Source organism: Giraffa tippelskirchi, chromosome 6, assembly GCF_054371585.1.
Source record: "Giraffa tippelskirchi isolate mGirTip1 chromosome 6, T2T-mGirTip1v1.2.pri, whole genome shotgun sequence".
Classification (NCBI taxonomy): Eukaryota; Metazoa; Chordata; class Mammalia; order Artiodactyla; family Giraffidae; genus Giraffa; species Giraffa tippelskirchi.
In genome coordinates this window covers 96642496-96661896 of record NC_137280.1, presented here as the reverse complement: position 1 = coordinate 96661896, position 19401 = coordinate 96642496, and the positions used below count along the sequence as shown (strand labels likewise).

Here is a 19401-nt window from a genome sequence, read left to right as displayed (position 1 = left end):
TCCGAGTCCCTGTCTCCCTGAGGCCCATCGTGACCCTCACTCTCCACGGTCAGAGCCACAGTAGGGGCGGCTCGAGAAAGGTGGGGAACTCATTTCCTGACTCATTTCCTCATTTCAATGCCTGATGAGGCATTGCACTGGCTCTGAAGTCCCAGCACCTCCATCAAGTCTCACACTCTCTGGTGGTCAGAACTCTTGTCCTCACATTGCAAAAGAGGAGCAAACTCGAGGCTCAGAGAAGTCAGGCCACTTCCCTGGGGCCACACAGCATCCCAGAGAATCACAGTTCTCCCAGCTAGGAACACTCCCTACCCCAACCCTCTCCCGTCCTAGGACATGAACCTCCAAATCTGACCTTAGCCAGTCCCTGCATGTGCCCGTCCTCTGGGCAGCCTAGGCTTCCATCCCAGTGCTGCCAACAACAGCCAGGGAGACCTGGGCTGGTGGCTACCTTCTTTCTAAGTCTCTGTATTTTCAGTTGGAAAATGTGATGAATTGCAAACCAACAGAGACTGAGACCATAAGGATGCTAGGCGTTCAGTGGGAAAATCTTTTAGGGAGATTATTATATATTTTTATTTACGACTTTTCTGTCCCCTGGTGGCCCATCCTGGGATAGTTTCAAAAGCTCCCCGCCTTCTGGGCTACCGCCCCAGCTACTGGCTCCACAAGGGAGCCCTAATGCAACTACTGAAGCCTGTCCTGTGCTCCACAACAAGAGAAGCCAACGCAATGAGAAGTCTGCACAACAAGAGAGTAGCCCCCGCTGGCCACAACTAGAGAAAAACCCGCGCAGCAACGGAGACCCAGCACAGCCAATAAATAAATAAAATGAAAAACGCCAGCCTTTATCAAAGTTCTCATTAGGAAATGGTTAACATCCAGGGCAAAGTCCAGGGCCCGAAGAAAGTGAGGAGAGCAGGGGAGGCTTGTCCCCTCCCAAGATGGTGCACCCAGGGGCACCCCACTCGTCAAGACCCAGTTCCTGGAAATGGAGTCACATGAGCCAAAAGCCCAGGGGTGGGGGGAACAAGGCTTTCCCAGGAGACAGCCCTCGGGGCTCAAAGTTCAGGGTTCAGGACGGCAGGATCAAGATTGCAAGGGGAGCGTCTTATCTGCCCAGCACCTGGGCATGGTGGAGTTTGGTCTCCCATAGCTGCCTGGATGTTGCTCCCAGCCCCCAAAGCTGTCTCCTCCTGGGGAAACTGAGTCCCAGGGGACAACGGAAGCCCTTCTGAAAGGCTCTCCCCGCAAGAGGCAGCCCCTGGCCTATACTGGTCCTGAAGTTGGGAGGGAGGAGGTTTTGGCCAATAGATGTCAGGCAGTGGGGCGAAGCAGGTGGAGCGGTGAGATTGTGGGGGTTGGGGATTTCTCGGGACCCAGGGATGCTCTCCGAATGCAAGAAGAATCACCAGGCAGAACAAATCATAACAATATAGACTGCATAACACACGAAGAGCCCTCCTTGGTGGGGGGTGGGTAGGGTTCCAAGCCTCTTCATTCAGGGCGCTGAACTCTCAACCCCAAATGGAGTCACTGCAGTGGCTTCAGGTTCAGTTCATTGCTTCTAGGGTGTGGAAGGGGCATCTCTGGAGGGTTGCTTGGAGGAGGCGACTGAATCTTCACATGGCCGTGTTCTTGACTTTCTCATAGTCCCCGCGCTCCTCATTTTCCTCTAGCTCCAGCCCGAAGTTTCTCTTTCCTTTCTTCTTGGCCTTTTTCTCCTTCCCAGCTTTTTTCTCCTTGGCCTTTTCCTCCTTCTCTTCCATCCCCTTCTTGTCTTCTTTTCTGTAGGGACACAAAGACCCCAAACCATGGTAACAAAACAGAGTCATTCCCATTTAACAGACCCTCACCTGTGCCAGGCCTTATGATGAATGCTTTACAAAAAGTCTTTGCAGAATCTTCAAAACAGCCCTTACAAGGCAGCCTTGTGATTTCCATTTCACAAAGGCAGAAACTAAGGTTCAGTTGTTCATTGGAAGAATGGATGGATAGATGATGGATAGATGGGACAATCGATGGGGTGGATGGGGAAATGGATGAATGGATGGGAGAATGGATGAATGGATAGATGGATGGGTGAATGGATAGATGGATAGGTGGATGGACGGGAGAATGGATAGATGGATAGATGGATGGGTGAATGGATAGATGGATAGGTGGATGGACGGGAGAATGGATAGATGGATAGATGGATGGATGGGAGAATGGATGGATGGATGGATAGATGGGAGAATGGATGGGAGGATTTGTGGGTGGGAGTGTAAATGGATGGATGGGGAAAGAATGAACCTGGCAGGGAGCAAACTGTGAATTAGGAGTGCTTATTGGACCTGGAGCCTCCAGCACATCCTGAGAGCAGGAATCACACTTTACTGGGGCTGAGCTGTCTAAACAAAGCATAGTCCAACCCAGACCCCTCCCTCAGGCATCTTGGGCTCAGCTGAGAATCTTCCAGCCAGGATAGTCTCCTCCCAGCTTGCAGCTCCTACTCCTGTCCCCAAACCTTGGCCCAAGTTGGGGTGCTTGCTCCTTATATAAGAGCCCCCAGCCCTGCCCGCATCCCTGAACTCTCATCAAAGTCACCTCTGGAAACAGGATCATGGGAGATGCTGAATCCAGGAGAGTCACCCACACCAAATCACATGCTTGCACACAGTCCCTGCACTATCCCACACCACCATCTTGTTCAACAGGTATTTAGTAAGTGCCTACTGCATGCCAGGCCCTGGGCAGGACACTGAGGATACAGCCTGGACCAAAGCTAAGTTCTGTTCACTTACTGGAAACCAAAATCTAGTGTCAAGAAACTGGTAAATGACTTAGATAATTTCAATTGGCAATACATTCAAAGAAAGATGCAGGACTGTGTCAGAGAGAGCGTCAGGAAGGATGTTGGTCAGGTTGGGCTTCTGTGGGGAGGAAACATCTGAGCAGGGACTGGAGGAGAGACAGAGTCAGCCAGAAGATATGGGCAAAGGTGTACAAATCAGAACAAACAGTAGGTGCTAAGGCCCTGGGGCCAGAGTGCGCTTGAGGTGTTCAAGGACAGAAAGAGGTCATCAGTGCACACTCACCCCTCCTCTCCCTGAGAGGGGCCTCACGCAGACCCGCTGACCCTACACACACACATGCTCACACAGCAGTACCTCAGATCCATTTCCTCATATGAGTTGGGATTCATCTTGAATGTGGGCTCCTCTTCATCCTCAGCTCTGCAGAAGAGATGGGAGTCGGAGGGGTGGGGATAGATAAAGGGCAGGAAGTGGAGGCACCCTCAGTCTCTCCCAGATTGGAGGAACTCCAGGAAGCAAGAGCCGGTGGGGGGAACTGCATGACTGTCCTGGGCTGTGGGTGCAAGGGGAGCAGGGAAATGGGGAGACAAGGAAAGGGACCAGAGAGGGTCATGAAGTGGGAGGAGGTGCCCAGCACTTTGGGAGTAGGGAGGGGAAGGGGTGAGGAACAGGGCTCCCACCTTGCTTTGGAGCACCAGAGGCGGTTGGCCAGCATGAGGATGAAGACAATGAACAGGAACCCCACGACTGCAGCCAGGCCCACCAGCCAGGGCTTCAGATGGCGCTCTATGGGGAGGTGGGGGGAGTGGGGACTCAGAAATGGGAAGGGTGGAAAGCGGAGTGTTAGTCCCTCAGTTGTGTCTGACTCTGTGCGACCCCATGGACTGTAGCCTCCCAGGCTCCTCTCTGTCTGTGGGATTCTCCAGGCAAGAACACTGGAGTGGTTTGCCATGCCCTCCTCCAGGGCATCTTCCCGACCCAGGGGTCAATCCCAGATCTCCCTGCATTGCAGGTGGATTCTTTACCGTCTGAGCCACCAGGGAAGCACCAGGGAAAGGTGAGGGCCCCCTGAAAGGACAGGGAAAGAAGAGTGCAGGAGATGCTCAGACATTAGCATGTGTGATCTAGTTCCCCAACCTGGGTGGAAACCGTGCCCCAGGCAGTGGAAGAGTGGAGTCCTAACCACTGGACTGCCAGGGAAGTCCTGTTAATTTGTTTGCTTGTTTTTTCGACACCGCAGCTTGCGGGATCTTAGTCCCCTGACCAGGGGTTGAACCCAGGCCTCAGGCAATGAGAGAGCAGAGTCCTCAACACTGGACGGCAGAGAAGTGCCTCAGAGATGGGGTGGGAAGCCCCGAGGGAGTGGGGGAGTTGGGGAGGGGGCCTCCCTTCTCTTCTGCCTGTCCCCTCTCCTCTCAGGGTCCTTGGTTTCTCATCAAGTGGGGAGGGGCCGAGCCCATGTCCAAGCCCATCCCCCAATCCCTCCTCCCACCCTTCAAACCAAAGATCAGAGCCTTACCCTTCTGGGCCTCAGCTGGCGACAGGAGCAGACCCACGAACAGAAGCAGGATCCCTAAGGTCCCCATCGTGCAGAGGAGCCAGCAGCCGGGGTGCTAGAGTGTGCGGTCTCCCCGTCAGGGTCAGGGGAGGTCCTGCCCAGCTCCTGATAAGGGGGCAGGCGGGTCTGGGGGCGGGGCAGGGCCCGACTGAGGGCCCCTCCCTTTGCCACACCTGGTTGGCATCCCACACCCTCTCCCCCACCTTCCAGGAGGGCAGACTCTGGACCTGGTTGTAATGATTAACTCGGGAGTCCAGCCCCTCTGCCCTGCATCCCACCCCCAGACAGCCAGCCTGGGGGTCCCCCCAGGCTCGCCCCACAGGGGCCGAGCTGAGATGGCCCTGACCTTGCTTCCTGACTCAGTGCTTTTACACCTCATTGCATTTCTTTCTCTGCACACACCACAGACTTTTGCCACCTGCATTTTACAGGGAGGCCAGGAGTGCCAGGCTGGGCAGAAACAGCCAGTACTGGGATGTGAACATGGGTCTCTCTCATCACCAGCTTATACTGCTTCATCATGGCTCCCCGACTCCGGGGCACCCACAGCCAACTCCAGGGAGAGCACAAGGAGCAAGAAGGGAGGGGCCACTGTCCACCTTCAAACCTGGAGAATGGGGCCCTGGAGCAGCCGATGACTCAGGCTCCAAGCTCTCCTGTGTGTCAACCTTGATCACTAAGTTGATTAGATAGATGGCCCCGTCTGGGAGAAGGGGGACCCTACCCCCCAACTGCCATGGGACAGCCACGGCCCAGGCATGTGGCAGGAAGCCTGGGGTGCAGAGGCCTGGCCCTTCTCCAGGCCACCAGCATCAATGCTCCCTCCCTTGCTGAGGTCTGACCATGTCCGCGGTGAATGAGGGCCACTCAGTGGAGCCCAAGACAAGCTCAGTCAGACCAGCCCATTAGGCACACTTGAAGTCCGTACTGTGTGCGCTGCCCCATGCAAAGCTCAGGAGGGAAGGAGGCCCCTGTTCTCGGGGTGCCCTCAGGCTAGTTAGGAAGTCAGGATCCCCAGAGACAGACCACCCCGTAATCTAGCCGAGAGGACCTGGAGATGGAGGAGCCCAGGGGGCACACCTCTGCTTCCCCAGGCAGGTCGCTGGCTGGGCTGGCCTCATCCCGCAAAAAATTCTCTCCGCTCCAGCCAAGTCACGTCTGGGCTGCACGCCTCCGTTTTCCCATCTGATAAGTGGGTGGATAAGTCCCACCTCAGAGGATTGAATGAAATAAAATACAGAAAGTGTTTGCTTAGCATCCCACAGCTCTAGCTAAGGGTTGGCCGCTATTGTTGTGATTTGTTTTTTTTAAATCTCCTTAGTGTTTTTGGTTTACAGGTTGCCCAGGGCTTGGTGGAAACTGGGCTGGGTTAGGCTGTAGCAGAATGGGGGAAGCCAGAGTGTGCAAATAAACCAGTGTCCAATCACTGGAGCCCACCAGCCAAGAAAGACCATGTTTTCTCTGTCAAGACAGCGCAGATCAGTGGAGAAAAGGCTCTGATGGGCATGAGTCCACTTTATATTAATACAACTGCCACAGGGGTTGGAGCCAGCCTCCTGGGCCCCAGGGCAGGGCCCAGCTCAGCCCAGCTTCCAAAAGGAGCTCCGGACTGGTGGATCTTTGAAGGCAATGGAGGGGCGGCGGGGGGCCAGGGTAGGGGCTTCTGCAGGGCCCCCCTCGCCACTCCCACCCGCGTCCTCCTCGCCCCGCCAGGCCAGAGCCAGCTGCAGGTCCAGTTCTTCCAGGTCTTCACCCTCGGGGCTCTCGGGCAGCTCCCGGGGGGCGTCCTCTTGATCTGGCTTGGGGCCAAAAGCCCAGTCTGCGACAGGAAGGTGATGAGGAGCGTCTCCAGGCATGGTCACCTTCTGCCCTCTTCCCCGGCTATGGGAGACCCTTGGGCCCTCCCTCCCCCCATGATCCAGCACTAGCCCATGCCAGGTGTGGTAGATAATGGCTCACCAGCCAGATCGTGGGCAAGGTCCTTGATGAGATGGCCCACAATGGCGTAGGCCACGGCCACCACCAGGAACGCAGCCAGTAGCAGGTACAGCACGTACCTGGGCAGGCGGATGGTATCCAGTGGCGGCGGGCGGTACTCCTCATAGAGTGGCGGGGCCTGGCTCCAGTCGTCCATCCCCTCCTCGGCCGCCAGCCCCGGCATGACAGCCACCTGGAGCAGGAGAGGCCCGGAGGTGACCTGCCTGGCGGAAGTATTAAGGAGCTTTGGGTAAGAGGATTGGGGCTCCCCCGTGGCCACCATCTGCCTGGGTGGATCACATTGCAAATCACTTCCGCCCACTGCTCCCCTCCCTCGCTTAGCAACAGCCACTGCCAGGTGCTACCCTGCACATCCATCACCCCCCACAGGGCCTTAGCACAGGTTGCTCCCTCTTCTGGGAAAATCCCTGCCCTCCTGGAGCTGATGGTCAAGATGGGGAGATAGGGGGTTTCCCAAGTGACTCAGTGGTAAAGGATCCACCTGCCCTGCAGGAGATCCAGGAGATGTGGGTTCAATCCTGGGTCGGGAAGATCCCCTGGAGGAGGGCATGGCAACCCACTCTAGTATTCTTGCCTGGAGAACCCCATGGACAGAGGAGCTTGGCAGGCTATAGTCCATGGGATCGCAAAGAGTCAGACATGACTGAAGTGACTTAGCACGCATGCATGTGTGCACATGGGGAGATAGATTCTGAGAAAAGCATAACCTTAGAGTAATGATTGTGTTGTGTTAGAAAGTGAAGAGTGAGGCTTCCCTGGTGGTCCAGTGGTTACGAATCCTCCAGCAAATGCAGGGGACACAGGTTCAGTCCCTGGTCTAGGAAGATTCTACATGCCACAGGGCAACGAAGCCCATGCTGGTGCCTGAAAGTTGCAACTAATGAACCCATGTGCTGTAAGTACCAAAGCCCATACGCCCTAAAGCCCGTGCTCTGCAGCTAGAAGCCACTGTTCACCACAACTAGAGAAAGCTCCTGTATGTAGCAACGAAGACCCAGTGCAGCCAAAATAAATGACATTAAATTTTTAAAAAAAAGAGAAAGTGAACAGTGGCTTGAGGGTGGGGTGGGAGGGAAGACCACTCTGCCCTCAGTGGTTTGAGGGCAGCGTGGGGCTGCTAGGAGGGAAGTTAAAGTTTGCAATAGGGCAGCCAAGGTCATGTTCAGCTGATATTTGACCAGAGACCCAGAGGAGGAAAGGACCAGCCATGGCAGTACCAGAGGGAAGAAGTTTATTGGATGCAAAAGTCCTGGAGCAGGACCGACTTGGACTTGTCGGACATGACCGGACTCGGGTGCTTACAGGCGCCCTCCGGTGGCTGCTGTGGGGAAGACAGACTGTGGCGGTGAGGATGGGCTCTCACTCAGGTGCTCACAGGCGCCCTCCGGTGGCTATTTTGGGGAGGACAGATCCTGGAGGTGAGGTTGGGAGCCAGGGGATGGATGGGCCAGAGGGCTTGCGCTGGTCCAGATGGGCAATAATGAGGCTGGACCAGGTGTAGGCAGAAAAGTGGGGCGGAGTAGGCAGAGCTGGGGAAGATTTTAAACTGATCAAACCCTGGTGTTGGCAGGCTGAGCACCTGGAATGACAGGAGTTTCCATTTCCTGTAGGAGGAGCCACTGTGGGAGGCAATAAGTCTAAGGACTGCTAAGTTTGGGAAGCCTCATCAGCTAATTGGAGATATCCAGACTGGACCCTGAGTTAAGAGCTCCGAGGAGGTTCCCCCACCCCCACCCCATGGCTGGAGTCAGGACAGTGGGTATCATTGGGGCATAGATGGGATTTAAGCCCCAATAGTGGATGAAGCTGCCCGGCAGGGATGTGGGTGGGGCTTGAGGACCCAGCCCTGAGCCAATGAAGGATAGGAAGGGGAGATGAAGGCGGGCCGGAGGCGGGGTCCCTGATAAATTCCCAGGAGCAGAGGAGCTGGGCGGTCGGAGGCTGCCCCAAGGGAGAGAGTGCAGGCTGAGATATGACAACCAGATTTGGACACTGGGAGGCCACCTGTGGGCTTCCCTCTTGGCTCAGCAGTAAAGAATCCGCCTGCAGAGCAGGAGCTGCAGGAGACCTGGGTTCAATCCCTGGGTCGGGAAGATCCCCTGGAGGAGGGCATGGCAACCCATTCCAGTATTCTTGCCTGGAGACTCCTCATGGACAAAGAAGCCTGGAAGGCTACAGTCCATAGGGTCGCAAATACTCAGACACGATGAAGGGACTTAGCACGCACTCACAGGTCATCTGTGGGCAAGGACGGCTCTGGGGACTTAAGGGGCAGTCCTAGTTGGCGCCGGTTTGGGAGAGAATCGGCTGGCGAGGGTCTGACAACTTCCTAGGGCTTATGGGGGCGAGAGCTGTAAGGCATGGGGTCAAGACTTTGCGTGATGGTGGTTGTTTTTCTGCTCTTAAATTACAAGGACTTCCCTGGTGGTCCAGAGGTTGGGAACTTGCCTTGCAATGTGGGGGACATGGGTTTGATCCCTGGTCAAGGTACTAAGATCCTACATGCCACAGGGCCAAGTTGACGAGGCAGGCTGGGGTCCTGGGGAAAAATGGGGGAGGGGGCTTGCAGCCAGCACCTGAGGGTGATGCTGTAGGATAACAGGAAATCGGTTTGTTCTTCGTCCTGGCACCCGGCACAAGGCTCCCAAGAACCTGTAATTTCCTGAGTGATGGGATGAAGGAAGGCTCCTCTGTTGTTCGTAATCAGCCTCTTCCCACCACACCTGTGTCAGCTGATGCAGATGGAGTGGGTCAGCTTTTGGTTGGGGGCCCCGGTGGCATGGGGAACCGACTCTGGGAAAGGATGGAACTTTCAACCACTCCACCCCAGGGAGAGGGCTTCCTGGTGGCTCAGATGGTAAAGAATCTGCCTCCAACGCAAGAGACCCGGGTTCAATCCCTGGGTCAAGATGCCCTGGAGGAGAGCGTGGCAACCCACTCCAGTATTCTTGCCTGGTGAATTCCATGGACAGAGGAGCCTGGCGGGCTACAGTCCACGGGGTCGCAGAGTCAGATACGACTGAGACACAACTGAGCGCACCCCGGGGAGAGGGGCTGGGAACTGAGCTAACTGCCAATGGCAAATGATTTAACAGACCGCACCCATGTTGAAAACCCTACCGGAAGGGGCTTAGAGAGCTTCTGGGTGGGTGAGAGCATCCGCCCCAAACTCCACGAGGACAGATGCTCCTGTCCTGGGGACCCTCCTGGACTTTGCGCCTCTTTGTCTGGCTGTCCATTTGCCTCCTTTATGATAAATAGGTAAGTAAATTGTTGTCCTGACTTGAAGGGGTAGTGGGAGCCCCAAATTATAACCAGTCGATCAGAAGTATGGGAGGTCCAGACTCGAGACCAGTGTCTGAAGTGGGGGCAACTCTGTAGGTCTGAGCCCTGAACCTGGAGGGTCTGCACTTACTCTGGGCAGATGGTGTCAGCACTGAAGTTGTAAGACACCCAGCTGATGCCCACGTAGAAATTGAGATTTCTTGGTGTGAAAATGTGTCACACATGAAATGAGTTCTCTTGTTAACACCCATTTTACTAAGCGGTAAATGGGCTGCTAGAGACTGCATGTGAAGGAAGTAGGGGAAGGAGGTGGGATGGGAACTAATAGCCCGAGCTCTTAGCCATACCACAAAACCCCTTCCCTTATGTCCCTAATAAAGGCTGGGCAAGGATGAGGTCTGGCTTGGAGGGAACTGGCTGGGCAGATTTTATTTCTGGGAATTGATGGTGAAACAGGAGCACTGGCTTGTGGTTGGTCACACAGCCTCTGGGGCAGGGCAGATGCCAGAGCTGAGCTCTCCACATGCCTTTGTCCCCCACACTTAAATGTTCCTTTAGAGCTGCTGTCCCTCAACTCTGCCGCCCCCCAACACACTCTGAGAGTCATCGCTTGGCAAAAATAATTTTAATAGTCCATCTAGGCTGTGTCCCTGGCACCTGCTTGCCCTCCCTAAGCCCTTAGCTCCAGGCCACCCCACCCCCCACCAGGGACCACCTCCCCACCCCACAAACGACAGCTCCAAACCCCCAACCCTGGGGGGCTGGGTTTCCCCACAGTGCCTTCCCTGCACCCTTTCATTCCTAGAGAAGCTAGGCCACCGCACCCCAACCCCCCAGAACACAGCTTTGTTCCCACAACCCCTCGGTCCCCCTCCCCTTGTGCTCAGTGGCAGAAGTGACTTCAGTGTGGCCCCTGGGAGCGTGTGATCAAGATGCAAAAGGGGCAGCGAAACAGGGAAGCAAGATCTGACTCACTCCAACACGGTTTATGCCCTGAGTCCAAGGGGGAGACCGCTGGGTGGAGGCCCTAGGAGACGGGTGAGTGCAGCCGCTCCAGCCCGTCCGCATATTGGAAGGTTGACCCCGTCTCGTACTCGTACATGTCCAGGGCCACCTCGCAGCTCTCCCGCACCACACGCTCAGGGTCGGCCACGTGGGCCCTCAGGGCAGCCAGGCAGGCAGGCCGGGCGATGGCCCCCAGGGCCTCGGCACACTCGTGTCGTACCATGGGGTTCTCAGTGGGCCGTGCCAGGGCTGCTGCCAGTTGGGGCACTGCCGCTTCGTGCTGCATTTGGCCCAGAACATAGCCGATCTCATGGCGGAAGAGGGCGCTGCCGCAGCACAGGCCTACAGGGGAAGAAGGTCACGGGCTGGGGTCACCATAGAGCGAGGAGGGGGCCTGGCGCAGGGTACAGGGTGACAGAGGGACCGAGAGGGGTCGAAAGGGGGTTCCCGTATCTGGGAGCACTCCCCAACACCCCCACCGCCAGTCACGGAGTTCAGAGGTGGGACCCTACGCCACCAGAGGGACTGGGGAAGCAGGGTGGGCCCATCTGGGCACTAGAAACTCAGCCCTCCCTTCCCCCTCCCCAGAGGCCAGATTGGGCATGGCCTCCTCCTTCCCATTCTGTCCCCCTGCACCCCCAACTCCGTGTTGTGCCCACACCGCCCAGTGTGATTTGCAGGCATCTTATACATTTGTGCTTCTGGGTCGTTTCCCGCATGATCCCCACACTCCATAGAGTCTTAGTGACCCTGACAGGCAGAGTCCCAGGCCTTTCACCAGCACAGCCACACAGAGGGGCCACACTTCTCCTGATGGGGCCCCAGCCTTGGACCCGGGAGTGACCTGCCTGTGATCCGATGTCATCTGGAGGCAGAGCTGGGATTTGAGGCCAGCCCGCCTGACTGTGCAGCTGCTGCTCCAGGCAACCACTCAGGACAAACCAACACCTGCCCCCTCTGTGCTCCCGCCCCGGGTCCATGTGGTGGTGATGTCCCAGCATCTCCCTGGCTAGACAGGAAGCTCCAGGAAGGCAGAGGGGCTCTGAACGCTCTGTGGACTGGAAGCAGCCACCTCAGGCATGGGGGAGGGGAGCAAGGGACCCCAGGATTCCCAGAGGCCCCTCCTCTCCTTTTCTGCTGGAGGAGCCACAGCCCCTCAGACCTGCACAGGGCTCCCTGCAGAGCTGAGATGAAAATGCCACCAGTAACAGTAACGGGGCCCCTGGGGTCAAACCCAAACTCTGCAGCTGAGACTGCTGTGTGACGTTGGACAAGTCCCTCTGCCTCTCTGGGCCTAGGCTCCCACCACGGCGAATAAGAGTACTTGCCCCAGGATGCACCTGCCCAGGATGCTATGCAGCTCTGTGTGACAGATATGGCCACAGGGCCTCCCCAAAGGGCCCCGACCCTGACCCCTGAAGCCCCTCCTCACCTTCGGCCAGCGCCAGAGCAGCCTCCTTGCCTCCGGCGTCACGCAGGGCAAACATAGCTCGGTATCGGTCGAAGAGTGGCCGGGCCTCGTCCAGCAGCGCCTCCCGCAGCTGCCCCAGGTCGCGCTCCTCAGCAGGCGGGGCCGGGTCCACAGAGAGGTAGGGGCCCCGGACCGTTGACTCCCCACTCTGCTGCTGCAGCCACTCCAGCCGCCGGACAGCCAGCTGACATGTCTCGGCCACCTGCAGGGAGAGGGGCGCACAGGCGGCCACTGGGGACAGGAGGGAAGGGAGTGGACCTGCCAGGTCCCCCTCCAGCCCCCAGGGCTCCCGGTTTAGCAGGAACAGAGCCCACAGACTCTGGACTAATTGATCCTTCCAGGCTGGAAACAACCAGCAGGGACTGCTGTGATCAGGGAGTGACAGGGGAACAGTCGGTCAGGAGGAGTCACTCGGAGGTGACCAGTGAGAAAGGCATCAGGTGGGATCAGCCAGTGCAAAGGCTCTGAGACAGGATCGTCAGGGGGGTGCCAGCAACAGACATGACCTGAGGAGGCCAGGCCAGACTGCTTAAGAGTACTGTCCTAAAGGTGATGAAAACTATGAGTCTTGAGGCACAGAATAGGTTATAAATAAATGTGATCCCTCCACACGCAGGAGCGTCACTCAGCCCTGAAAAGGGGAGCAGCCAGACACCCGCTATCACGTAAATGGACCCTGAGAACACGGTGCTCAGTGAGAGACGCAGACACAGAAGGACACACAAGGTGTGATTCCACTGATGGGAAACGTGCAGAACAGGCCAATCCACAGAGACAGAGAGTGGGTTCCTGGTTGTCAGGGGCTGGGGGAGGGGATGGAAGAGTGACTGCTGATGGGGATGGGGCTTCCTTTTGGGGGGATGGACTGTTCTGGGAATCAGACAGTGGTGATGGTTTTATAACTCTATGGATGTACGAAGTGAAAGTCAAAGTCGCTCAATCGTGTCCGACTCTCTGAGACGCCATGGACTATACAGTCCAGTGAAATTCTCCAGGCCAGAATACTGGAGTGGGTAGCCTTTCCCTTCTCCAGGGGATCTTCCCAACCCAGGGCTCAAACCGAGGTCTCCCACATTACAGGTGGATTCTTTACCAGCTGAGCCACAAGGGAAGCCCATGGATGTATTAAAAACCACCCAAATGCACACTTTCAGGGAGTGGGTTTTATGGTATGTGACACATCTCAATAAAGCTGTTGTTTAAAGAAAAAACAGGGAAGGCGGCAGGGAGACACTGGATGAGGCTGGGCAGAGGTGGAGAGGTGGGCGGGTTGGGAGAGCTACAGGATGGAGGGACGGCCCGTGGGAGGCTAGGGGAGAGGCGAGTGGGGGCTGGGCTGGCGCCAGTGGAGCAGGGCAGGTGTTACATGTGAATCAAGAGTTCAGTTTTTGAAAAGTGAAAAGAGTTCAGTTTTGCCCAAAGGGGCAGTGGCCGGCGTCCATCCTGACTGCAGCCCTCTCTCGGCATCCCTGGGCCAGGTGGTCACCCTGGCAACCAGACACAGGGTCTGAGGCCAGTTCCTGGACCCGAGATGCAGGTGGGCATGAGGGGCTGCTGCGTTACCTCGACGACAGGGTCAGTAGAGTACTGCTTCAGGATCTCCAGCACCTCTGGGTCCCCAATGGCCCCCAGGGCCTCCCCTGAGAAGAACAGGGCAGAGAGCACACATTGGCTGGCTAGGAAACACCCCAGATGCCTTCCCCCCCACCGCCCCTGCCTGTGTCCCGTGGGTGGGCCACCCAGCCATGAGTTTTGCAGCAGGGACCAGTCCAACCCTGAATGAATCTGTACCAATGAATGTCCCTTCCCCAGAAATCAGACTTTGCTGAAACCTGGCTCAGACTTCACACTGGCCCACACCTCTAGAGCTCATGGCCCAGAGGGCAGACGCAGATAAGCATGTCCTTACAACTTGGGGACATGGGTGGCGAGAGCCAAGAACATTCCGCTGAGTCGAGTTCATCATGGAGAGCCCTGAAAACCTGGAGGAGGTTTCTAAGCTCCAATGTGGGCAAGAAGGGTCAGCAGACAGGCACCACCCTGCCTCAGGGCCTTTGCACTGCTCAGAACCCCTTCCCCCAGACAACTACCTAGATTACTCCCTTACTCCACTCGGATCTCTGTCCAGCAGTGAAAAACAGCAATGCTGGACTTCTCTTGTGGTTCAGTGGTTGAGACTCCGAGCTTCAAATGCATGGGGCGCAGGTTCAATCCCTGGTCAGGGAACTAGGATCCCACATGTCCCATGGAAAGGCCAAAAAAATAAAAAAGGCAACACCTCTGGCACCCTCTCTTAGGCTTTATTTTCCTCATTAACACTTAGGTAAGCATTTGCATCATAACATCACTGGGTGTTCCAGAAAATCACACACACGAAATCGAGGTTTGGGCTCAAACATTTCTCTGTAAGGAGAGCTCCCAGCGGAGTCAGTGGTTGGGATCCTGAGAGGAGTCCAGGGCAGCCTGGAAAAGCTGTAGATTATCTCAGGGAATATTCAAAAGGACCAAGAACAATCATAAATGGAAACACAGCCCCTTACTGGCTATCTGAGTTCTTGTGAGAACAGCACCTGGCCCACAGTCCATGAACATTTGTCCAGGGAATTCCCTGGCAGTCCAGTGGTTAGGACTCCATGCTTTCGCTGCAGAGGGCACATGTTTGATCCCTGGTTGAGGAACTAAGATCCTACAAGCCATCTGGAGTGGCCATAAAAAAAAAAAAATTGTCCAGTAAGTGAAGTGACTGAGCAACCTTGGGTTGGCTGGCTCTGGCCACTGCCTGTCTTCGTATGAGCAAAGAATGGTATTTCCATTTTTAACTGTTTTTTTTTTTTTTCCCAGTCACTCAGTTGTGTCCGACTCTTGGCAACCCCATGGACTGCAGCCCGCCAGGCCCCCCTGTTCATGGGATTCTCTAGGCAAGAATACTGGAATGGGTTGTCATTTCCTTCCCCAGGGGATCTTCCTGACCCAGGGGTCAAACCCAGGTCTCCTGCATTGTCTGTGTATTTTCTTTTAATCAAAGAGATCAGGGACTTCCGGTGGTCCAATGGTAAAGACTCTGAGCTTCCAAAGCAAGGGGTGAGGGTTCAATCCCTGGTGAAAGATCTAAGATACCACATGCCACATGGAGCGACCAAAACAGTAAAAACAAAAACAAAGGAATCACAATTTATGACTCATGAAATTCACATCTCAGGGCCTATAAAGCCAGACTGGCTTGAGGCAACGCCCATCTACTACCTGGGGTTTATTGGCTCTCGTGCTTCGGCAGCAGAGCTGAGACGTGGGACAGAGATGGTTGAAGGCATTCACCACCCACTCCTTCTAGCGCTAGCCAGGTACAGCCCTCACCCCGTCCCCGCTCACCTGCCTCGTGGCGCACCATGGGCTCCTGGCGGGTGTTCCGCAGCACGTCCAGCAGCACGGGGATGGCCCGCCGGTCTTGCATTTGGCCCAGACAGTAAGCCAGCTCATGCTTGAGCAGGGCTGAGTCATCATCGAAGGCCCGGCTGATCCAGGCGATGGCCACTGGACCCCCGAGCCCACGCAGTGTGAACAGTGCCCGGAAGCGGGCCTGCAGGGGCTGCCGGGGGTCAACCAGCGTCTGCCCCACTGCCTCCACCTCCTGCTCCGTCACCATGGCGATGCCACCTTCCTCCCCACTTGGGCTAAACCAGGGGACTCTCAGCTTGAGAACCTGCTGGGAGGGGAAACCAAGACGCCAGGTTAAAGGTGCCATTTGCTGCTAGCTGACTTGTTCATCTCAGAGTTAGGACCTCAGCGGGGTGGTTTCCAAACTGCTGAACAGCCTGGGTGTCTGAGTCTGGCCCTGCCCACCTGCTGTGTGGCCTTCCCTAAGGCACTTTCCCTCTCTGGGCCTGTGGCCTCTATCTGCATCACCAATGACCTCCGCTGGTCTGCTCGCCAAACAGCAGCCAGAGGGGCTGTGGAGACTGGTCCTCAACATGGCCTTCGGGGACCCTGACCTCCTGGTGTTTGTGGACTGTGTGGACCCCACAGTGAATAGGGCTGACCTGGGTGAATAACGGGATATGGTAGAAATGGCACTGTGATGTGGGAGGGTCATAAGGGACCCTGTGGCTTCCTCCTTGTGGCTCCAGGGGCCCACATGATGGAGAAACTGAAGCCTCCCACCAACAGCCAAGTGAGAGCGATGCCTTGAAAGCAGCTCCCCCAGCCCCAGTCCAGCCCTCAGATGATGTAGCCCGGCCAAGGTCTGCATGCAACCTCACGCGAGATCAGAGCCACAGCCACCCGGCTAAACCAGGCCTGGATCCCTGACCCACAGAAACTGAAAAACAGTGTTACTACTGTTTAGAGCTGCTGAGGACGTCCCTGGTGGTCTAGCGGTTAAGAATCCGCCTTCCAGTGCAGGGGACGCAGGTTCCATCCCTGGTCGGGGAGCTAAGATCCTACATTATTGTTATTGTTCAGTTGCTAAAACTCTGAAGGCAGGGACTGAGTGCTAGTCACCCCTGTACTCCCAGCACACAATTCCTTAATAAGAACAATGACCATGGACTTCCCTGGCCGTCCAGCGGTTAAGAATCTGCCTGCCAATGCGAGGGACACTGATTTGATCCCCGGTCTGGGAAGATTTCACATGTTGTGGGGCAACTAAGCCTGCGAGCCACAACTGTTGAGACTGAGTGCTGCCATACTGCAACCCACAAGCACCCTAGAGCCTGTGCTCCACAACAAGAGAAGCCACCGCAATGAGAAGCCCAGACACCACAACCACAGAAAGCCTGCACGCAGCAATGAAGACCCAGCACAGCCAAAAAATAAATTAATTAATTAAAAAAAAAAAGAAAAGTAAGGGACTTGCCCGGCTGTCCCATGGTTAAAAATTCACCCTCCAACGCACCGGCGGTTCTGTCCCTAGTTGGAAAGCTGAGATCCTACATGCCTTGTGGCCAAAACGCCGAGACATAAAACAGAAGCAATATTGTAACAAATTCAGCAAAGACTTTAAAAATGATCTACATCCAAAAAAAAAAAAAAATCTTAAAAAAAATTTTTAAAAGAACAATGACCATAACAATAATAGCAACTGACATTTACACAGGATGTGCTACGTGCCTGTCATCTACTCTAAGCCCTTACATTCCTAAACTCCCTCCATCCTCTCCATAACCCTTTGAGACAAGCACCATGGTCATCAGTGTTTTACAGGAGGGGCCACCAAGCACAGAGAGGTGAAGCACTTGCCTAGGAACCCAGTGAAGAGTTAGAGATCCCGGCAGCTGGGCTCCAGAGTCAAGGTCTAAACCACAAACTCAGGGTTGAAAGGACGCAGCTAAGGCCGGTCTTCATCCTCCAGACCAGTGACGACGCTTCATGAACCTGACGAGCAGGCTGTGGCTCCCAGGGGAGTCAGTAGGGCCAACCCGGTATTATAAGGGAGGTGCAGTTGTCTGAGCACAGGTGACCATCAAAGGAGGTGGCACTCAAAACAGGGATCATCAGGGACTTCCCTGGTGGCCCAGTGGCTAAGTTTCTGAGCTCTCAATGCAGGGCCTGGTTTTGAACCCTGGTCAGGGAACTAGATCCCTTACGCCACAACTAAGATTCGGCGCAGCCAAATGAATAAATGAATACACAAATAAACACAAAAGAGGGACCATCAGAAACTGCAGAAGCCAGGGGTGAGCAAGCTCATTAGGGACCATCCAGATTCAACTCATTGTTCTACAACAGATGAGCTGTGACCTGTCTGGGGTCACACAGCCAAGTCAGGACTCCTGACTCCCAGTCTGTGCAGGGCCTCCTTCAAGACACAAAGGAGAAACAATAGTTTGTTTCCTGCTGTGTCCCCAAGGCCTAGCACAGTGTCTGTCGCCACAGCAGCAGGCACTTAAGTATTGTTGAATGAATTGATTATCCACTGCCTGCCAGGCAGGGTACTGAGCGCCTTATACACAGTATAAATCTGTATTATCTGTAAAACAGGTGTAAGGGGCACAGGGAGCTCACTGAGTTGCTGCGAATGGAATAACACCCACAGAGCACTTAATACCACCCCTGGTCCTTACTATGCACTTGATAAACCAGAGCTGGTGTTAAGTTATTTCTGCAGGTAGCCCAACATCCACTTCCGTGCTTAGGAGGGTAAGGTGTGTGTGTCGCGGGGTACACCTGGCCACCTGGATGCCCACTACTCATACTTCTAGGTCCATTTTTTTCAGTGGGAAGGGGGACAAGGGTATGAACGTGGGATTACTGAGATCAGTCCCCAACCAAGGCATAGGGGAATCCGCTCGCCCCTGTGAAGGTGTGACTCAAGAGACAGACTTCAATGAAGAATGAGTAAGGGATGGAAGAAGGGAAGTTCGGAATTCCCGAAATCCGCCCCCTCTAAACCAAGAATTCCCAACAAAAAGACCTTCGATAACTAAACACCCGCCCCATCCCCCGCTAAGAGGCAGGTCGCCCCAACACGGCATCCCTCGGGGCTGCTCGCAGGATCCCCCAGCGACGACCGGCTCCCCAAAGCACCTTGGAAGAGACTCCCAGGAACTGATGTCTCATGGCATCATTGACTCATTGGACATGAGTTGGAGGGAACTCCGGGAGATGGTAAGGGAAAGGAAAGTCTGACATGGTGCCATCCATGGGGCAGCAAAGTGTCAGACACAACTGAGCGACTGAACAAGATCCGTTTAGATGTGTCCTCCAGTACCTGATGCTTCACAGTTTGGTTCTCCCAGAACCCCGAGAAAGAGATCACCCAACATGGGACACTCCCCCGCGCCCCACGTGCTGATTCTTCACTACGCGCATCCCCGGAGGCACGGTCTGCAGAACTGGAGCGAAATAGTTCGCCAGGACCTCTCAGAAGGCAGGCCTTTTTACTCCCCAGCGAAAGAATCCCAGCGCCAGGACCACCAGTGAGGCGTCCTCCTTGTCCCCCTCGCCGCCATAACACCCCAGTGAGCTACCAGATCGGAGGACCTACCGGACTCGCCCGCTCCGCTGCCGCTGCCACCAACCCTTCACCAACCGCAGCACTGCTACAGCGCTCTGGGGGCCGCCATCTTGCCGGCCACGTGACCAGGCCGGACGGCACCAACGCAGCACCGAGGGAGGATCCAATCTAAGGCTCCGCAGCGTGAGTGGGCCCGCAAGCGCGAGTTAGCAACGGTGCCATAGCTCACACTTACACATCAGAAGGAATCTACGGGCACTTCCCAAGGAAAGGGAAGGGCAGCTTCCATCCTTTCCACGCAAGAGATTTTTTTCTCTCCAACCTCCCCACCCGA

General features: G+C 55.6%; 3 protein-coding genes across 6 annotated transcripts; all 3 read right to left on the bottom strand.

Annotated features, from left to right (window-relative positions):
- Nucleotides 1-823: 823 nt before the first annotated feature.
- On the bottom strand, nt 824-4440 carry LOC145509977 (small integral membrane protein 24-like). 2 transcript variants are annotated; one of them, XM_081499827.1, is made up of 4 exons: nt 4318-4440; nt 3479-3584; nt 3153-3218; nt 824-1788 (listed from the first exon to the last, which is right to left on the bottom strand). In XM_081499827.1, the coding sequence occupies exons 1-4, from the start codon at nt 4382-4384 to the stop codon at nt 1623-1625; spliced, it is 405 nt and encodes a 134-aa protein (XP_081355953.1). In that variant the 5' UTR covers nt 4385-4440; the 3' UTR covers nt 824-1622. The 2 variants fall into 2 exon arrangements, with proteins under 2 accessions (XP_081355953.1, XP_081355954.1); XM_081499828.1 differs by having other exon boundaries at nt 1623-1790; nt 3164-3218.
- A 1413-nt stretch (nt 4441-5853) lies between these two features.
- Nucleotides 5854-19188, bottom strand: SMIM44 (small integral membrane protein 44). Its single transcript, XM_081499826.1, has 7 exons — nt 19098-19188; nt 15485-15815; nt 13679-13755; nt 12077-12317; nt 10740-10986; nt 6316-6526; nt 5854-6175 (listed from the first exon to the last, which is right to left on the bottom strand). Exons 6-7 carry the CDS (start codon nt 6515-6517, stop codon nt 5937-5939), a joined length of 441 nt encoding a protein of 146 aa, XP_081355952.1. The 5' UTR covers nt 6518-6526; nt 10740-10986; nt 12077-12317; nt 13679-13755; nt 15485-15815; nt 19098-19188; the 3' UTR covers nt 5854-5936.
- DOHH (deoxyhypusine hydroxylase) lies at nt 10250-19188 on the bottom strand. 3 transcript variants are annotated; one of them, XM_081499825.1, is made up of 5 exons: nt 18822-19188; nt 15485-15815; nt 13679-13755; nt 12077-12317; nt 10250-10986 (listed from the first exon to the last, which is right to left on the bottom strand). In XM_081499825.1, exons 2-5 carry the CDS (start codon nt 15756-15758, stop codon nt 10667-10669), a joined length of 912 nt encoding a protein of 303 aa, XP_081355951.1. In that variant the 5' UTR covers nt 15759-15815; nt 18822-19188; the 3' UTR covers nt 10250-10666. The 3 variants fall into 3 exon arrangements, with proteins under 3 accessions (XP_081355951.1, XP_081355950.1, XP_081355949.1); XM_081499824.1 differs by having other exon boundaries at nt 15485-15818; nt 19098-19188; XM_081499823.1 differs by having other exon boundaries at nt 19098-19188.
- Nucleotides 19189-19401: the final 213 nt, after the last annotated feature.

Excerpts from the sequence above, each read along its gene's own strand:
- LOC145509977 (XM_081499827.1), bottom strand. The coding sequence starts at position 4,384 with ATGGGGACCTTAGGGATCCTGCTTCTGTTCGTGGGTCTGCTCCTGTCG. Across the intron at positions 3,585-4,317 it reads GCCAGCTGAGGCCCAGAAGG|AGCGCCATCTGAAGCCCTGG; the intron begins GTAAGGCTCTGA and ends ACCTCCCCATAG. Across the intron at positions 1,789-3,152 it reads TATGAGGAAATGGATCTGAG|AAAAGAAGACAAGAAGGGGA; the intron begins GTACTGCTGTGT and ends GTGTCCCTACAG.
- SMIM44 (XM_081499826.1), bottom strand. The coding sequence starts at position 6,517 with ATGCCGGGGCTGGCGGCCGAGGAGGGGATGGACGACTGGAGCCAGGCC. Across the intron at positions 6,176-6,315 it reads CCTTGCCCACGATCTGGCTG|ACTGGGCTTTTGGCCCCAAG; the intron begins GTGAGCCATTAT and ends TTCCTGTCGCAG.
- DOHH (XM_081499825.1), bottom strand. The coding sequence starts at position 15,758 with ATGGTGACGGAGCAGGAGGTGGAGGCAGTGGGGCAGACGCTGGTTGAC. Across the intron at positions 12,318-13,678 it reads CTACTGACCCTGTCGTCGAG|GTGGCCGAGACATGTCAGCT; the intron begins GTAACGCAGCAG and ends CTCTCCCTGCAG. Across the intron at positions 10,987-12,076 it reads TGCTCTGGCGCTGGCCGAAG|GCCTGTGCTGCGGCAGCGCC; the intron begins GTGAGGAGGGGC and ends CTTCCCCTGTAG.